The sequence below is a fragment of the Achroia grisella genome, unplaced genomic scaffold, assembly GCF_030625045.1.
Source record: "Achroia grisella isolate CSIRO2021 unplaced genomic scaffold, CSIRO_AGI_Agris_v1 utg18504, whole genome shotgun sequence".
NCBI lineage: Eukaryota > Metazoa > Arthropoda > Insecta > Lepidoptera > Pyralidae > Achroia > Achroia grisella.
Window position 1 is genome coordinate 101,130 of NW_026712688.1, and position 18,547 is coordinate 119,676.

An 18,547-nucleotide genomic window follows, 5' to 3' on the forward strand; every position below is an offset into this window, starting at 1 on the left:
TGTCTACTAGTTTTTGTTTTTTTATTTAAGTGAATTGCAAACAGTGATGGTAATATTTGTGGGAACAATAGGCGGTAACTGTAGACGAATACAAAGTCTTTCTTGTATATTGTAATAATAAGAATTCCTGGACAATTCCCACAGCACCTTCTAGACTCAAGCTAAGCAGAGCTTGTGTTATGGGAACTAAACAACTGATACAAATACATATTTACTTTTTGTTTGTAAATACATATGTAGCGCAGTGGTTATCCTCATCACTGTAGCGTTCTGTTGTGATTAGGTATCGCTATTTAATCTTTTATTATATTCTAGTATCTAGGTAGTGAGTATACTAAATAATTATACTATTTATTGTACATTAGTAAATTTATTGGTAGTGTACAAAACTTAATAGTAACGCAAGTAAGTATTGAACGCGGAATCGTAATGCGAAGTGTTTATAATGAACTTAAATCTGTGGAGACGTAAACTAATGGAAGGGTCTCTAGTGTTGACTGAAATATTACACGTGTAGGTACACATACAAAGCACCTAGACTATTACAAATAATCATACTTATGAACACAAATGTACCGTGCAAGTAACTGAACCAGCGACCATCGGAAGTAAGATTGTGTACTACCGTTAGATTAGGGGGAAGGGGATTGTTAGCAATAGGAACTAGTAACTCCCATTGCTAACAATGTACCATGTTAGGTTGACCTCCACCCTGGAAACCATCGTGATAAATTCTTGGTGAATTTGTCACGAAGGGCTAACTGACCTGACCTCATGCTCATTTTGTCATCCTCCACTGGTGCCCCGCCAGCGTAAACCGTTAGCGCAGGCGCGTGCTCCATTCCATTATCATACACTAAAAAAAACTACCGTTAGACTACTAATATATTATTTATTCCATGTACAAAGTAAAATATAAAAATTCGCCTAATTGTATCCCACATTCCGTTTTTTTCTCATAAAAGACAGAAAATTAAGAATTGTCTTCTTAAAAAAGAGATTTTTTTAAGAAGTTTTAAATATCAAAATTATTTAAAAGATAAAATGTACAGAAAAACGATTTCTGTTTCTGTAACTTTTGAAGAGTATTATATTTTGATTAAAAAAAAAACACCCTGATAAATGAATGTATTGCACGGTCTACTAACATTAAATGTGAAACACTTTCGTGTCCAGAATGAAAATATAAATTTAAAAACACTATTTACCTGGTTTAGTTGATAATTATTATTTTAACATTGAATTCAACGCACACGGCCAGCCTCGTTGCGTTATGGAGCTTGAAGTCTTCACACTATGTAATTCTTTTAATACTTTCTATTGGTTTCATTATGATTTGACATGGTCAACATGGCCTCGGTTAACCGCTAGAAGCTACCAAGCGGTTTAGCACACCGCCTTACTTCCGATACTCGCGGGTTCGATTCCTTGCACGGCACAAACGTTTGCATTCGTGAATATGATTCGTTATATTATTCGCTATATGTTTGTATCGGTCTGGGTGCTTTCTATATATAATATTTATGTATTTACGAAAAAAAAATACTCATTATTAAAGATTAATAAAATTACACCGTCGTGATCAGCCTATATATACTTTTGACAATAGTGCTTGTTAAAAATATATACATATACAGGCTGATTAAAAATAAAATATGGATTTAAAACACATTTGATAACAATGTTTTATCTGCCTGAACAAAAATTGAGTGCGCAGCGGTTTCTATGTTGATTGTCGCATGCCTAATCCTTGTTAATGTAAATCTACTAAAACAATATTTATTTAAAAAAGCAACACACAAATTTCGTGCTCATTCTTGTGATGAGTCTGCGTTCCGAATGAGAGTGTGTGTAGAATAAAAAAAATGTGACTTCAAAAGTGCTTATATTAAGTTTTGAATAAAGATTATTTCTATTCTATTCTATTAGTCATTAAATATTGATAAAATTACATCATCTAAACGTTTACGTATGCTTTTAATTAATACAGCATTTGCATTAATATACATTCGTGATAAGGCGAAAGTATAATAAATTTTAATACACACATGTTATTCAAATGAACACTCGTAGACACTATTGAATAACAGTCAATAGTTTATATTTTATTATTTAAATATATTTTCTTAATAGAATTGCAAAAATGCATATCAAAAATATGCGATATCGTATATATTGATATAAAACTTTTTTCGGACTACTCTAATGCTGTTGGCCGCAGCTGGTCTTTACAGCTTCACCGAACGATAGGGCGAGTGCAGATGGCAGTCCAAACCCGCGGAAAGACTTATGGAGCGGCTGAAGGCCAACTCTCGCCTGACGACGACTTTCGTCCGAGGGCACCGCTAGGGGTTCGGACCTCGGCTCAGGCTGTCGTAATATCGATATCCGTTTGAATTGGACGGGTGATCGATCGAAAGGGGTATAAAACGTATTTGGAAGAGACGAACTATACATATACAATATCAGACCCGGACACGTGTTGCTGTGGCTAAGGTTCTTGAATAAAATAATATTGCGACTATAATTGAGATGTAAGCTATCCTACCTTTCAAGTTGGACCAAATTGCACACAATGTGCAAATCAAATTTATAATCGGTTCAGTAGTTTAGGAGTCCATCGCGGATAAACAACGCGACACGTAATTTTTATATATAAAAATTTAGTAGTCTCGGTTCTACACGCATAATGTATCAACACGCTACCAGCTACTTCCATTTGACCGCATTCAGAACCGAGCAGCCAGAATCATTGGTAATCAACGTCTATGTGACAGACTCGACACATTGGCTTTGCGGCGAGATATTGTATCTCTGTGCATTTTCTACCGCATATATCACGGGGAGTGTTCTGAGGAATTGTTCGGATTAATACCAGCTGCTGAGTTTCAACACCGTACCACCCGCCAGAAACTGAAATACCATCCTGATCATCTGGATGAATGGTGGTCTTCCACAGTGCGGTTTTCTAGAAACTTTGTGCCTCGCACAACCACATTGTGGAATCACCCGCCAGCAATGGTATTTTCGAACCGATACGATATTGAAACCTTCAAGAAAAGAGCTTTTTAAAAGGCCGACAACGTACTTGCAATTCTCCTGGTGTTGCGGGTGCTCATGGGCGGCGGTAATCACTTACCATCAGGTGAACCGCAGGCTCGTTTGACCCATGTGTTATAAAAAAAAAAATAGTTAACACCCAGACCGATGCAAACATTCATACTCGTGAATACAAATACTTCTACCATGCGAGAAATCGAACCCGCGACCATCGGACGTAACGCGGTTTGTCAAACCACTAGACCACCATGGTCATCAAACATAATACATAAATGTATGCAAACTTTTTTTTTTTCCTAATAGAAAAAACAGTCTATGGTTCATAATACGTGTCGTCAACAACATCGCTATCGCTTGTGACCTAAATCCTGCGCTGTTTTCCTTTCATTTGCCTCCAATTGTGTGTCAGTGGCGTGAGGTCGCCCGGGAGGGGCCGGGTTCACCAGGAGTGAGGGGGGCGGGGGGGACGGAAGGGGGGGGGGGGGACTAACGGGACCACGGTTTAGATCATCCACGGGGTCGGAATGCTGTTTGGCAGGTTATGAGGATAAGGTTAGGTAATAAGGTAACGAGCGAGGGCGTTGATCCGTCAGACGTTTGGTCTTGTTGCCAAAAGTTGTAAAAAGTATGATAGCGCTAATAACTATAGAAAAAAATATAGTTTATTATAAAAACTTTATGATCATCAACATTATTACGTCAATTTATCTTTAAACTAGCTATGCCCGCGACTTCGTTCGCGCAGTGCACGCAGATAAAGACCTCAAATATGAATAATTTTCCCCGTCTTTGCAACATTTTTCACTGCTGCTTCGCTTCTATTGGTTGTAGCGTAATGTTATATAGCTTAAAGCCTTCCTAGACAAATGGACTATCCAACACAAAAAGAATTTTTCAATTCGAACCAGTAGTTCCTGAGATTAGCACGTTCAAACATACATACTCTTCAGCTTTATAATATTATTATATTATATATTATATATTACTATATATTTAATTCATATATTTTAGTTTTTAGTATTATATTATATATATACTAATAACTAAAATATATTATCAAAAGGAGTCGCTTTAGGCAAGGTTCCGAAGATACTGGCAGCGTTCCCTCTTTGAATGGCTAGACTAATTCTTTGTCCGAGGTAGCTGCCAGCTCTTCGATCTTCTGTGATGTCGACCAACCATTTTGTTATTTCCTTAAAAAGCCTTATATAGTTTATTATTAAATATACGTCAACATATAACGATGACAATGTACAGAAATATTTTTATATGTTGGGAGGTAGACTTGAAACTAATATCTTTGCAAGTGTAGAAATAGACTTTTCAAAATCCGTTGCGTAGTTTTTAAGATTTAAGCATACATAGGGACAGACAGCGATAGCGACTTTGTTTTATACTGTGTAATGACTATAATGATTAAAATATTACTTAAAATGAAACGACCTCAGTGGTCTAGCGGTTTAGCATAACGTTTCACACATGATAGTCGTAGGTTCGATTCCCTTGCACATTACAAACATTTGTATTCATGAGTATGACTGTTTCTATCGGTCTGGGTGCTTTCTATCTATATTATGTAAGCATTTACATAAAAGAAATGTAAATAAGTATTTCTATCAGTTATCTAGTATCTATAACACAAGCTGTACTTACCTTGGGACTAGATGACGCTGTGTTAATAGTTCTGAGATACTATATAGATATACTAGATAGATATTAAAAAAGGTATCTAAATTTGTTTGTAGAAAAGTGTCAATCATTGTATCATGACAAAAACTGTTTGAAATTCCAACTTTTGCTTTCGAACAATGAATGACACAGTTTTTGTGTAAGTATATACTTAATTATTTTACTAGAAAACATAGTAGAAAACGGTAGTTTATGTTGAGAGACACTTGATATTAATATATATAACTAGCTGTCCCGGAAAACGTTGTTTTGCCATATAAATTAATAACGCTATAAAAAAAGAGGGGTTGATGATAGAAGGGTGAAAATTAGGATTGTATGTATTTTTGTATGTTCTATCAGAAAAAAATAGAAACCAAAAATTTTGTCTAAAAAAAAAAAATTAGTGGTGGACTACCCCTAACATTTAGGGGGATGAAAAATAGATGTTGGCCGATTCTCAGACCTACTCAATATGCTCACAAAATTTCATGAGATTCGGTCAAGCCGTTTCGGAGGAGTATGGGAACGAAAACTGTGACACGAGAATTTTATACATATGGTTAACTGGTCTCTACCAGTCAACCATAAGGCAAATTCAGGAGATCCCTTAGGTGTTAAGGTCACTATATGTACATTTATATATTGTATTTGTGCATTAATCATTACATAGTATAAAACAAAGTCGCTGTCGCTGTCTGTCCGTCCCTATGTATGCTTAAATCTTTAAAACTACGCAACGGATTTTGAAGCGGTTTTTAATTAATAGATAGAGTGATTCAAGAGGAAGTTTTATATGTATAATACATGTACATTCGTGCGAAGTCGGGGTGGGTAGCTAGTTTTAAACGTACTTGTTTATAGCATTTTGTTGTAATATTTTGATACGAATAAATATTTTATACTATATTACTGTAAAGTTTAATCAAAATTCGTTCAATAGTATCTGCGTGAAAGAGTAACAAACATCCATCCATACTCATAAAAATTCGCGTTTGTAATATTAGTGATATACAGGCTACAGTTACGTATCGTCAGCTTATTTGTCAATTCAATTACATGCAAAAAATATGTTTATTATTTATTTAATATCATCACAGTACAGAGTAAAAATTTAGAAAACTTAAAAATTAATATTTCGTTATGAGCTGAAAGAGCCTCCACTCAGCTGGTGCCGCAGCGTGTCACTGCAGCGCTGATTTTCAGTGGAGACACTAAAATATCATTCTTGATGAATTTAAATATATAAAATGAAGAATGATTTAAATGGATGAATTATAAGTATGTTTAATAAATGGAAGAAAAATATATAAGGATAAAATTTCGTAAAAGTGTTGATTGAAAGACTTGTGTCATATAATATAGTTTGAATATAATATAAGTAACACAATATCAATACATATATATGTCTACTGCATTTATCACGTTTAAGATTCTTGTATTTGGAGTATTATTTAAAATGATGTTTAAAAGACGAATCTCACTGAATAGTATTTTGAATCAGGGTGGTAAAATATTCCCGCAGTATATTTGAAACTTCCACGAAATGCTGCAGTTTTATACCGAGGGCAGATCAAGTAGGAACGTTTATGCAATGAAAAGGAAAGTTTTTCAAATAAATATATTGGTTTTTTATACTTCACCACTCCAAAACGCAATACTGCAATTGCAATTATTAATATTTCTATCCGTCGTCATTGTCTAGTAGCCATAACACAAGCTCTGCTTACCGTGGGACTAGATGGCGCTGTGTTAATTGTCCAGGGCTATTTATATCTCTGGACAATTCACAAAGCGCCATCTAAGCAGTGGTTGAATTATGGGTCTAGTAGCCAAGGCTATAGACCTCTTTTGGATTTCGTCTTTAGTTTTATATATAACAGTGAGGAGGAAAGTGGATTGTTAGTACTGTGGACTATATAAACCATATTACTAGCAATGTACCATAATCAGACTTCGTGCTCATTTCATCATACTCCACTGATTCCCCGCCAGCGTAGACCGTTAGCGCAGGCGGATACATCATTCCATTATCATCCATAAGAAAAGTAACAATGAATGTACGTGTAATGAGTGTAATTGTCCAGGATTATTTACTAATTACATCGTTTTAATGCATCTTATAACATCATCTGTGTTCGCGAAATTTTGCATATGCGTGCACACGCGTGCCGTCCGTTACTTGTGTCCGCATTCCAAACACGCTTGCGCTATGTTTAACCGCCGGGCGTCGCTCGCTGTGAGGCTATTAGGTCAACGTCGGTTCTAGGATGGCGGTCCAATGAATTGTCACATATTTTACTAGTGTAAATAGATATGCAGATATAACTTTGTTTGCTAAAACTATACACAAGTTTCAGTAATAATAAATATTAGGCTTTCTTTAATAATGGGTAGAAATTTAAATACCAGTTTAAATTTAATTTTAAAGGACGAATTATGATTGAGGACCCACTCGCATTATAATCTACATACACTAATATTATAAAGCTGAAGAGTTTGTTTGTTTGAACGCGCTGATCTCAGGAACTACTGGTCCGAATTGAAAAATTATTTTTGTGTTGGATAGTCCATTTGTCGAGAAAGTTTTTAAGATATAATACAGTACGCTACAACCAATAGTAGCGGAGCTGCAATGAAAAATATTCCAAAGGTGGGGAAATGAGCCTAGCTAGACCCTAGCGCGGGTCAGCTAGTATACAATGTTTTGTCTAATCTTTACATAGTATAAAACCAAAAAGTATCATCCGCTGTTAGGTCGCTTCTATCTTTTAAATTAAGCAACGGATTTTAATGCAATGCAGCAATAGACAGAGTGATTCAAGAGGAATGAATATATGTATAATATACTAATAATAATATTATTGTAGTATGGAACAAGCCGAGAAATTCAAAGATTTGTAATGTATCCGTGAGAAGACGGGCCGGTTGTATATAATGTAGAAAAAGTACATTATATCATTATATTATCTAAATATAGTAATAATACTGCATTTAAACAAACAAACTTGGTGTTCCTAAGTATCATTTAGAAATAGTGAATGTTCACTGTGGTGGTACAAAAGATACCAAAGGATATACTTTTAAATAAATTTAAAACATCTATGAAATCATATTTATAGAGCAAAGTCTATTACTCACTAAACGATTACTTAAATGGCAACTGTACATGTCAATAGTTGGTCATACACGGGATTTTCATTTAATGTTAGAGATAGACACCTATGTAGGGGTTGTTCCTACACTTGTTGATAATGATAATTGATAGTGATAATTGATAATTGATAGTGATAATTGATAATCTACGGGGATGATAAATAAAAGATACGTCCCGTAGTGAGCGCTTGATGTTACACACTGATTTATTGTATAGTAATATATGTATAGTGAAATGATATATGCTACGTAAGTGATAATTTATAAGTATATTATTATTATGGTACGGTGTTCCGTACATCCTGCCCCTCTAAAAAGAAAAAAATTACTATATTCGAACATTACACAAAAATAATAATGAGTCTTAATTTTAAATGATATAAAGTTATTTTATATGCTATAAGGTGATTAAACAATATTTATCTTACAACTAAAACTATAACTAAACACTAATTACACAACACAAGAAACGTTAACTATTCACTTCAGGAATCAAATAATCTTTATAAAAACCTCTTTCCTTTTCTGTGTAAATTTCCCTTATTATATTTTCTGATGGGTAATGTATCCTCATTGTACAATTATTTTTGTTTTGTTGTAATCCGACTCCATAATTGTTGTATATTTGATAATTGTTTGCGAGCTTCTCTACATTCTTTATAGTAGTTTAGCGTTTTCGTTACATAACCCACGCCATAAATCAGACCTTCATGTTTTACTTGTAAAAGATTACTATTATAAATTAAGCTATAAATATGATGGTACAAATAATTATAAATGATTAATTAAATATTATTCTGATTTTATGTTAGTTATGAATATTGGTAGGGTGCGTGTGTTAGTGGTGCTGTGTATTTGTGGAGTCGTCATTGATTTATGTATGCTATTCTAAGTTTTGGTTAAATGTGTTGTCATTAACCGGCAAAGTTACTAATTTAGTAATAGGACGCTGAATGATTTTGTTTCTACATTTAAGGGTAACAACTCTTACGTACCCGTCACTTCCAGGGTGAACGTTTTGTATGCGGCCTAGAGCCCACTTACCTGGTGGCATATTCTCTTCCTTGACAAGAACCATATCATTTACTTTCAGGTTTTGAGATGGTCGCCTCCATTTAGACCTGACTTGAAGCTGTTGTAGGTACTCTGATGACCATTTCTTCCAGAAATGTTTGTTCATATTTTGTACGAGTTGCCAGCGTTTTGTTAATGTAACGGAGTGAGGTTCAGTTTGTGGCCTTGATAATAATGAACCTCCAATCAAAAAGTGACCTGGGGTCAAGTAATCATCCTCTGGACCTTCTGTTAACTCACAAAGCGGCCTTGAGTTGAGACACGCTTCTATTTGATAAAGAAGAGTTGTAAACTCCTCATAGGTAAGCCGTTGCTCACCTATTACTCTTTTTAAATGATATTTTAGGCTTCGAACGAGAGCTTCCCAGATCCCACCCGCGCTCGGCCAGGCGGGAGCATTAAAATGCCACTGGACATTCATGTGATTGATATTATTGAAAAAGTCGGTATTAATAGTATGTAGAATCTCTTGATATTCTTTTTTCATGATACGGTTTGCACCTATGAAATTAGTTCCATTATCACTGTACACGTGATTAGGGGTGCCACGACGGGCGACGAAACGGCGAAAAGCTGCTAAAAATGAAGGGGTGCTCAAGTCTGACACCAACTCTAGGTGTGCTGCCTTCGTTGATAAGCATACGAAGACTGCTATGTAACCTTTCACTGTTTTAATACCTCGACCCTTATTTGCCTTGAGCTCTATATGTCCGGTAAAGTCGACACCTGTGTGGGTAAATGGTCTAGACGGGCTCACCCTAGGCTGGGGTAAGTTCGCCATTATTTGACTGCTACTGCTATGATTAAAACGACGACATTTAACACATAACCTAAGTTGTCGTTTCACAGTTCTGATACCACTAATAATCCAATATGTATTACGAATGAATGATAGAGTTAATCTGGGACCTCCGTGCAATATTGTTATGTGAGCTTGGTTGATAAGAAGATTTGTGAAAAGATTATGACTCGATAGTATGATAGGATGTTTTGCAGAGTCGCGTATTGCTGAATTTTGTAGTCGACCTCCTACTTTTAGAAGCCCGTATTCGTCTAGATAAGGATTTAAACTAGATATTTTACTACTGGCGTGTACCCGCCCTGTCTGCTTAATATGACGTATGTCATTTTCAAAGTCATGTTTTTGTACTTCCTTTACAATTAAATTATATGATTTATTTATTTCTAATGATGATAATGATTTGTAATATGATGTATGAGATTGTTTTTCGCGTGTTCGCGAAATGAAACATGAGATCCAGCCGACGATATTTACAATTCGTGTTAAGGAGCTGTACCTATTTAATAAGTCTATAATAAGTGAATTGTCTTTAATTATATTATGTAAAGCTGCATGCACATTAATATTTTTTTTTTCGATAGTGGTAGGTTGATAAATATTATTGGTTATATGTTCATGATTAAAATTACGTAGCCATTCTGGCCCTTCCCACCACAGAACATGGTTTGATAAACGATCAAATGATAAACCTCTTGTTGCGCAATCAGCTGAATTATCTTCTGAACGTACATGATGCCAGCGTGATGATGGGATCACCTCAAGAATTTGCTTAACTCTGTTGGCTACGAAAGGCTTCCATTTTGATATATCTCCGTGTAGCCAACCTAACACAACCATGGAGTCAGTCCATGCCTGAATTGTGATATTTTCATTTGGTACTGATTCTAGTACCTTTTGTAATAACTGACTCAAGAGTAAAGCGCCACATAATTCCAAACGTGGCAATGATACCTTTTTGTTTAATGGTACTAGTTTCGTTTTGGCGGCGATGAGTGTTAGTGTGACGTCGCCCTTATCGTTGATACAGCGCGCATATATGACACAAGCAAACGCCTTGTCTGACGCGTCACAAAATGCATGTAATTGATATAAGTTGTATGTATTACCGAAATATCGTGGTATGATAATTTTATTGATATTTTGTAATTCACCTTTTAACTGTAACCATTCATTTTGTAAATTTGTTGGTAATACTTGATCCCACTCTGTTATACCGGATGACCATGCTTTTTGAAAAATAAGTTTTGCTCTAATTGTAAGTGGTGACAACCAGCCGAGTGGATCAAATAACTTCGATATGTCGGATAATAACTGTCTTTTTGTGATAGAGTGTAAAGTATGATAGTCTAGGTGATGATTGAAAGTGAATGAGTCAGATGATGGATGCCACTTCAGTCCTAGTGTTTTTCTGGATTCAGTACATCTAAATTCATATGGACTATTTATTTGATCTGGATTTAAATCTTGCAATAACTCTGGAGCATTACTAGACCATTTGCGTAGATTCATCCCCCCACTGCGTAGCATACTGATAAGCTGTTTCTGTAACTCTCTAGCTTCTGATAAGGTGTTTCCTCCACTGAGTAAGTCGTCCATAAATAGAGAGTTCTCTACTACTGGCGCTGCCAAGGGATATGTACTGCTTTCATCCCTAGCAAGTTGTTTAAGGGTTCTCATAGCCAAATACGGAGCTGCCTTTGTGCCGTACGTGACAGTAGTAAGATGATACTCACGAAGTAGTTGGTGGGGTGAGTCACGCCATATGATGGATTGTAAGTGCTGGTCACACTGTCGAATGCGTATCTGGCGGAACATTTTTTCAATGTCCGCAGTAAGGACGTACTTGTAAGTCCTCCAGTTTAAAATAAGTGTGAACAGATCTCGCTGTAAATTAGGACCACTGTACATGAGGTCATTGAGGCTACTACCGGATGAAGTTTTTGATGATGCGTTGAATACTACTCTCAACTGAGTAGTTGTTGAATCGGGTTTTTCTATCCCGTGATGCGGCATATAATAAGCATTTTCATAATTATTTATATTTTCGACCAAAGTCATGTGATTAAGCTGCTCATATTCACAAATAAAATGTTTATAATTTTCTGCCAAAGTTTGATTTTTAGACAGTTTGTTTTCTAACTGCTTGAACTGTGCTATGGCCTTGGGTTTGGACAACCCTAGTTGATTTTGGTAGTTAGGTATCATAGGTAACGCTACTTCATATGTACCGCTACTCAATCTTATAGTTGTATTTTGATATAAATCCTCACAATACTGCTCAGCTTCAGTGAGATCAGATGTGGATTGATTAATTCCTTCTATCTCCCAATATTTTGATAAATCTGATAGGTCATGTATAACTACATGACACTTGAATGTTTTGGTATTACCGGACAATATCCAACCTAGTTTGGTTTGCTGTCCTATGGGTGCCTGTGCTGGACCCTTGATAAGACCCTCCATGATAATTTGTGAATAGACACTAGCGTCCAACAAAAGGTCAATTGGTCTAGACACGTTGTACTCGGGATCTGCTAGATTTAATTGTTGTAAGTGTGGCCATGATTGGCTGTTAAAAGATACAGAAGGTAAATTGTTTACCACCTTTGATATAATTAATGCTTGAGTTTCAAATTTATAATCGCCATAAATAGACTGGCAATTTAATGATACAATACCCCTACTCTGTTTAGATCCGGGGCCTATTCCTGAAATTGATGCATGATAATGATTCCTTTTTAATCCTAATATTTGAGCTGCGTTCTCAGATATCAATGAGATTTGAGACCCTTGGTCCAAACGAGCTCGTAATTTGATATAACTACCATCCGCGGATACTACATTTAATAAAACAGTAGTCAATAAAATTTCTTCATTATTACTCGCCACGTGATTGACCTTATGCTTAGTCTGCGAATTTGTTGGCGTGGCAATAGTCGGCGGCGAAGGTAATTTTGCAATACATGCGTCATGAATTAGTGTATTATGATTTTCTGTACATAATTTACACCGTTTTGTGGAAATGCAAATTTTATCGTAATGATTATAAAGACAATTATGACAGTAACCTAATTTCGTAAGTGTGTTCAATCGAATGTCGGGTGTCATGTTAAGGAATTTGTGACACATGTATATGTGATGATGATAATTGCACAATGGGCACCTATAATTGTTATGTGTTGTAATAGTATGATAATTGTTATATGAGAAGTTTCGATGATTATGATTATTAGATTTATGATAATTAGGTTTATTTAAAGTATTTCTAGGTTGGTATGATGAAATGATATTATGTTGCGATTGTGGTTTCACAACGCTATTCTCTACAACCTGAATAGGTTCCAGAGCTATGAATTTGGATTCGATGAAGGACATGAATTCATTTAATGATGGCAACTCTCTAGGAGAGTCACGTGCTTCTTTATAATCGCTGTAGGTTTGGCTATCTAACTTTTTACAGAGAAGATGAACAAGTAATGGATCCACGTATTAGTGTTGATCCCTAAATTGTGAATGACATGAATACATTCGGTGGATGTGTCATACAATCTTTTTAAATTAAATGAAGTTTGTTTTGGGATTACTGGCTGATTTAAAAATATCTCTATCTGTTTGGTAAAAAGAATTTGAGGGTTGTTATACCTATTTGTTAAAATTTCCCATGCTGTATCATAATTTTCAGAGGATACATGCAGGTGTTGTATTAATCGTTCAGCTTCACCTTTAAGTTTTCCTTTAAGGTGTTGCATCTTCTGAGCCTTAGTAATGGATTTATTATTGTGAATGGTTTCAGTGAATAAATCTAAGAATGTGGGCCATTGGGTATAATTTCCAGTAAATGATGGAATCTCTATTTGAGGTGTTGATAAATGGATATGGGTTATGGACGCTAATTTCATATTTAACTCGCGTTTAATCTTTTTATATGATTGCTCGTATTCGCTAAACTCTTCCTCATATGATATATCTCCGCCTTGTAATATATGATCTATTTGAAGCTGTAAACTGTCAATAACATTCCACTTAGTTTGTACATTCCTAAGCTCATCTTCAATCTCCCACTTCTCTGTTATGGTATTTATGCTAATGTTTTTTACTGATCGATTAAATGCTCTAAAATTCGTTCGTTGTAATGCTATTAAGTTGTCAATTTCACAACTTGGTTGCGTGGCCTTATCCTCCTTTGAATAAGTGGATAATATCTGTCGTATGGACTGATACTGCTCTTGACAATATTGGTAAACATTTCTCGTAAAATATTCGGACTTGACATCTGGTTGGACCGAGAGTTGTAAATGATTTTGTTGAAACTCTCCCCAGAAATTATCTAGAGTATCCAGACGACGCTGAATGTAGTCCACAGTCTTTCTTGAGGCGGGATCTTTGGTAAAATTACTTTTGATCTTATTAATGTTTTCAAGAATTTCAGACTGGCGTTTGTATAAACCTTCCATTTTTATTATATAATAATTAGAATAGTCTTACTTGATATTTGATGCTTATCTGTTTGTGAATGAGGCGTAGACCGCTGATCTTTGATGTTGGCGTTTCGAGCAGTATCGCTCGAAGATGATATAAGCTGCTGATGATAGTCACAATGGGCACTGATAATGTTTATTTGCACACCACTGTATAGAAATGTCTGAGACTTCCTTGACTACGCGGCACGAAAGTCAAGTCTCCCGAAGAATATAAGTAATGTTCTGATTTTAAACTGGTTCCTCGAAGGACCAAAAAAAATGTAGGGGTTGTTCCTACACTTGTTGATAATGATAATTGATAGTGATAATTGATAATTGATAGTGATAATTGATAATCTACGGGGATGATAAATAAAAGATACGTCCCGTAGTGAGCGCTTGATGTTACACACTGATTTATTGTATAGTAATATATGTATAGTGAAATGATATATGCTACGTAAGTGATAATTTATAAGTATATTATTATTATGGTACGGTGTTCCGTACAACCTATATAAATGTACAATGTAAACAAAATAAATTTTTAATAATTCAGTTGATTTCTTACCAGTTCTCAATTGATATGTATACTGAACTGGACGGTAGGGGAAAAATTTTCTAACACAAAAACCTGACGTTAATAAGCGACTAATATGTTCCTACATAAATAAATGATTTTGAAGTTGATTTTATATATACATATATTGTCACAGGTCTCCTGGACGCGCTGGACTCCCAGGTGGAGGACGTGAAGGGCTGCCCGGGCGTATGCATGAACGTGCTCGCTTCCCTCGTGTGCTCCAAGGTGCTGGATGATGTGGAATGTCCCAAGCCGTCGATGAAGTGCTGCGCTGATGAACCATTAGGTAATGTCAAATAAAATTGACAAAGTTTCATACAAACTTTCATCCCCTATTTTATCCCCTTGGGGGTAGAAGTAATCAAAATCCTTTCTTAGAAGAACGATCTGGAAGGCTGGAAGGAGTTGGATGCGAGCAGCGCAGGGCCGATCGTCGTGGAGATTTGGTTTTGATTTTGGTGATTGGGGGAGACCTTTGTACAACAATGGACATCTTCCAGTCTGAAAGGATGGTGATGATGATGATAATGATGACAATGATGACGACGATGATGATGATGATAATGATGATGACGATGATGGTAAATTAATTTAATGACGAAAACATTGTATTTCAGGAAACGACACAATGACGACACTGCGGCCGGTGATAACGACCACAGAGGAGTATGAAGACGACGAGGACACCACCGTCAAGGCACCAGCACACGACAAATACAAAGACAGTGGTAATTATTAGGTACACCATATTAAATATTAGGATTTACTAATCTAAATATGGGTAGTGTAATGACTCCTTAAATTGGTCGTGTTATTTCATATTGAATTTGTATCAGTTATCCCCTAACGCAAGTACTGCTTACCGTGGGACTAGATGGCGCTGTGTTAATTGTTCAGAGTTATTTATTTATTATCACGCCCTCTAAGGGAGATCACTATAAAGTATAATTATATTATTATGCGAAGCAAAAACTTTGTAAAGTGTTTAATAATTATTAGGTACTTATTAGGTAATTAGTAGGTAGGTACGCCATATTAAATATTAGGATTTACTAATCTAAATATGGGTAGTGTAATGACTTCTTAAATTGGTCGTGTTATTTGTTTTAATGGTCCATAATGAAATTACGCATCCTCCTTTGCTAACGCTCGAAATCAATACGTATACACAATCCAAGATCGCTACCAATCTTAGATTGATCCCTATATCCAGATCAGTCTCCAATCTGCGTCCCAATATGACAATAGAGTTTTTTGACACTCCATAGGCATCGATTCGTGGACGGACCGTTTCCTCCAGCCGTTCCGTGTTACGCAAAATGTACGCCGCTACTCACATTTCTCTATTTAAAATTTTGAAGTATATAATTTGAGATTAGTATTAATATAACTGTATACACCAGAGGAGAATCTTAGAATGAGCATAACTTCAGGTATACGCTAGCGGGGCACCAGTGAACGATGGTAGGATGAGAAAGTCAGATCAATTAACCACTAGTCACGAAATCACTAGGAATTACACGTGTAAGAAATAGAAATATAAATAATCTTTGTTCAAATAAATTTTATTAATACATATAGGTAAATAAGTTTTGACACAAATAATTTTATCGTGAATAAATAACTGAATAAAGTAAATAAATAAATAAATAAATAACCACTACCGAAGTTTTTAAATCGGTACACACATTAATCACAAGAAGAATGAATATGAAATTTAGGTGTTGCTCTTTTAACAAATATTTTTCGACATTATAATTTATGATTTTGTGTGAATAGAAACTGTTATATAACAAAATAGAGATAGGTAAATAAATAGATACTTGTGTAACAAAATAAATTAGAACTTTGAAAAAGGGCGAGCAAAATAGATCTGTCGGTTACACTGCTACTGGTCTTAGCACCTGACACATCACAATGCGTCAGCGGTGGTGAAAAGAGGTGACAAATCATCTGAACAGGTACAGATGCCAAGATCTGTTGCGGAACATCTGAAAGCGAATGTAGCAACGAATTTACCCCCCAACCCTCGTAATATCACTAGGAACCCCAATCCAGTGATTCGTTTTGGGTTTGAAATGGATTAATTCTATTCTATTTATATCTGTAAACTTATATACTTGTTATTATTATTAGATTATATTATTAGACGACCTCGGTGGTCTAGCGGTCTAGCACACCGCTTTACATCCGATGTACGTCCGATGGTCGCGGGTTCGATTCCTCACACGGTACAAACATTTGTATTCACGAGTATGATTGTTTGTGTTTTCTGGGTGTTATTATACATAGATAATACGTATGTATTTACGAAAAAAAAATATCTATGTATTTGTATCAGTTATCTAGTACCCATAACACAAGCTTTATATAGCTTAAATTGGGACTAGATGGCGCTGTGTGAATTGTCCTGAGATTATTCATCATCTGCTTCTTCCTTATCCCATTCGTTTGTGGTCGGCGTAATATGTTTTTCTCTTCTATTCATCCCTGTTCGCAGTCATCGCGTTATTTACTTCCTCTCATACCATATCATCTTTCACACAGTCCATCCATCTCTTTTTTGGCCTTCCTCTGCCCTTATAACCATCCACATCCATGTCCTGAGATTATTATTATATATTATATTATTATTATATATATTAAGTTATAGGTTAAAAATTTACATGTTCACAAGGTATAATTAATTAAGAGTTCCAAATTAAGATGGAGGTGTAATGTAGGTAGTATAGTTTTATTATGATAAGGTAATTACGTTTCTTTTTTGTATCAGAATAAAACATATTCAGTACGGACGTGTTTTGCTGTTTTCCTTAGATCAGTATTTTACAATCCTCAATAAAAAATAATATGGTTCATATATCTATAATAAACGTGCCCGCGGTTTCACTCGCAAAGTGAAATTTATAGCCTATATGCTATTCTGATGTATAAGCTATATTATTGTAAAGTTTCATCAAAATCCGTTAAATCGTTTTTGCGAGAAGGAGTAACAAACATGCATCCATACTCACAAACATTCACGTTTATATTATTAATAAGAGATAGTTAATTTAACTTACAGTTATTTCGAATACTGCACGTATGAAGTAGCCGGTAAAGTTAGTTTTTTTTTGCAGGCAACATCGACTGCCCAGGGGTGTGTGTGGAAGCTCATCTATCTCTGTACTGCCAGGCGTACCTCACGTCCCAGGATCTTTGTGTGCAGGGCAGGTTGTGCTGTGTTACCAAGGAGGGTTACGGGAACAAGCCACCGGCGGATCTGGTGGTGCCCAGTGAGAAGAAGCAACCCACCAAACGACCTACCACTACTGTGAGAAATTTACATTAATAACATATAAATAAAATTGTAGTGTCTGCTTGTAATATTGAAATAACCGTTTTTTACTACATGCACATGAATATATATAAGATAGATAGAAAAATAACATTTTTATAATTTTTGTCTGCCTGTCTATCGGTCTGTTTGTTCCGGCTAATCTCTGAATTGGCTGGACCGATTTTGACGGAACTTTTTTTGGCAGGTAGCTGATGTAATAAGGAGTAACTTGGCTACTTTTATTTTAGAAAAACAAAGTTAAATTCCACGCAAACGAAGTCGCGGGAACAGCTAGTAATAATAATAATTTTACCCGCAAAGACAATTGTGATGGTAGGACTGTATTAAACTGCTAGCACTGCTAGCTTCATGTTCAATTAAATTAAAAATATGTTCACATACAATGTCCGGGTCATATTGAGGTA

The 18,547-nt window shown here is 35.5% G+C and overlaps 1 protein-coding gene across 1 annotated transcript in view; it reads left to right on the forward strand.

Moving 5' to 3' along the window:
* The window catches only part of LOC131841619 (protein masquerade), a 49,267-nt gene that overhangs the window by 19,547 nt on the left and 11,173 nt on the right, over positions 1–18,547 (forward strand). The window contains exons 2-4 of the mRNA XM_059189942.1: positions 14,937–15,089; positions 15,421–15,531; positions 17,923–18,116. Coding sequence (XP_059045925.1) covers positions 14,937–15,089; positions 15,421–15,531; positions 17,923–18,116 — 458 coding nt within the window. The remainder of the gene's footprint in view (positions 1–14,936; positions 15,090–15,420; positions 15,532–17,922; positions 18,117–18,547) is intronic.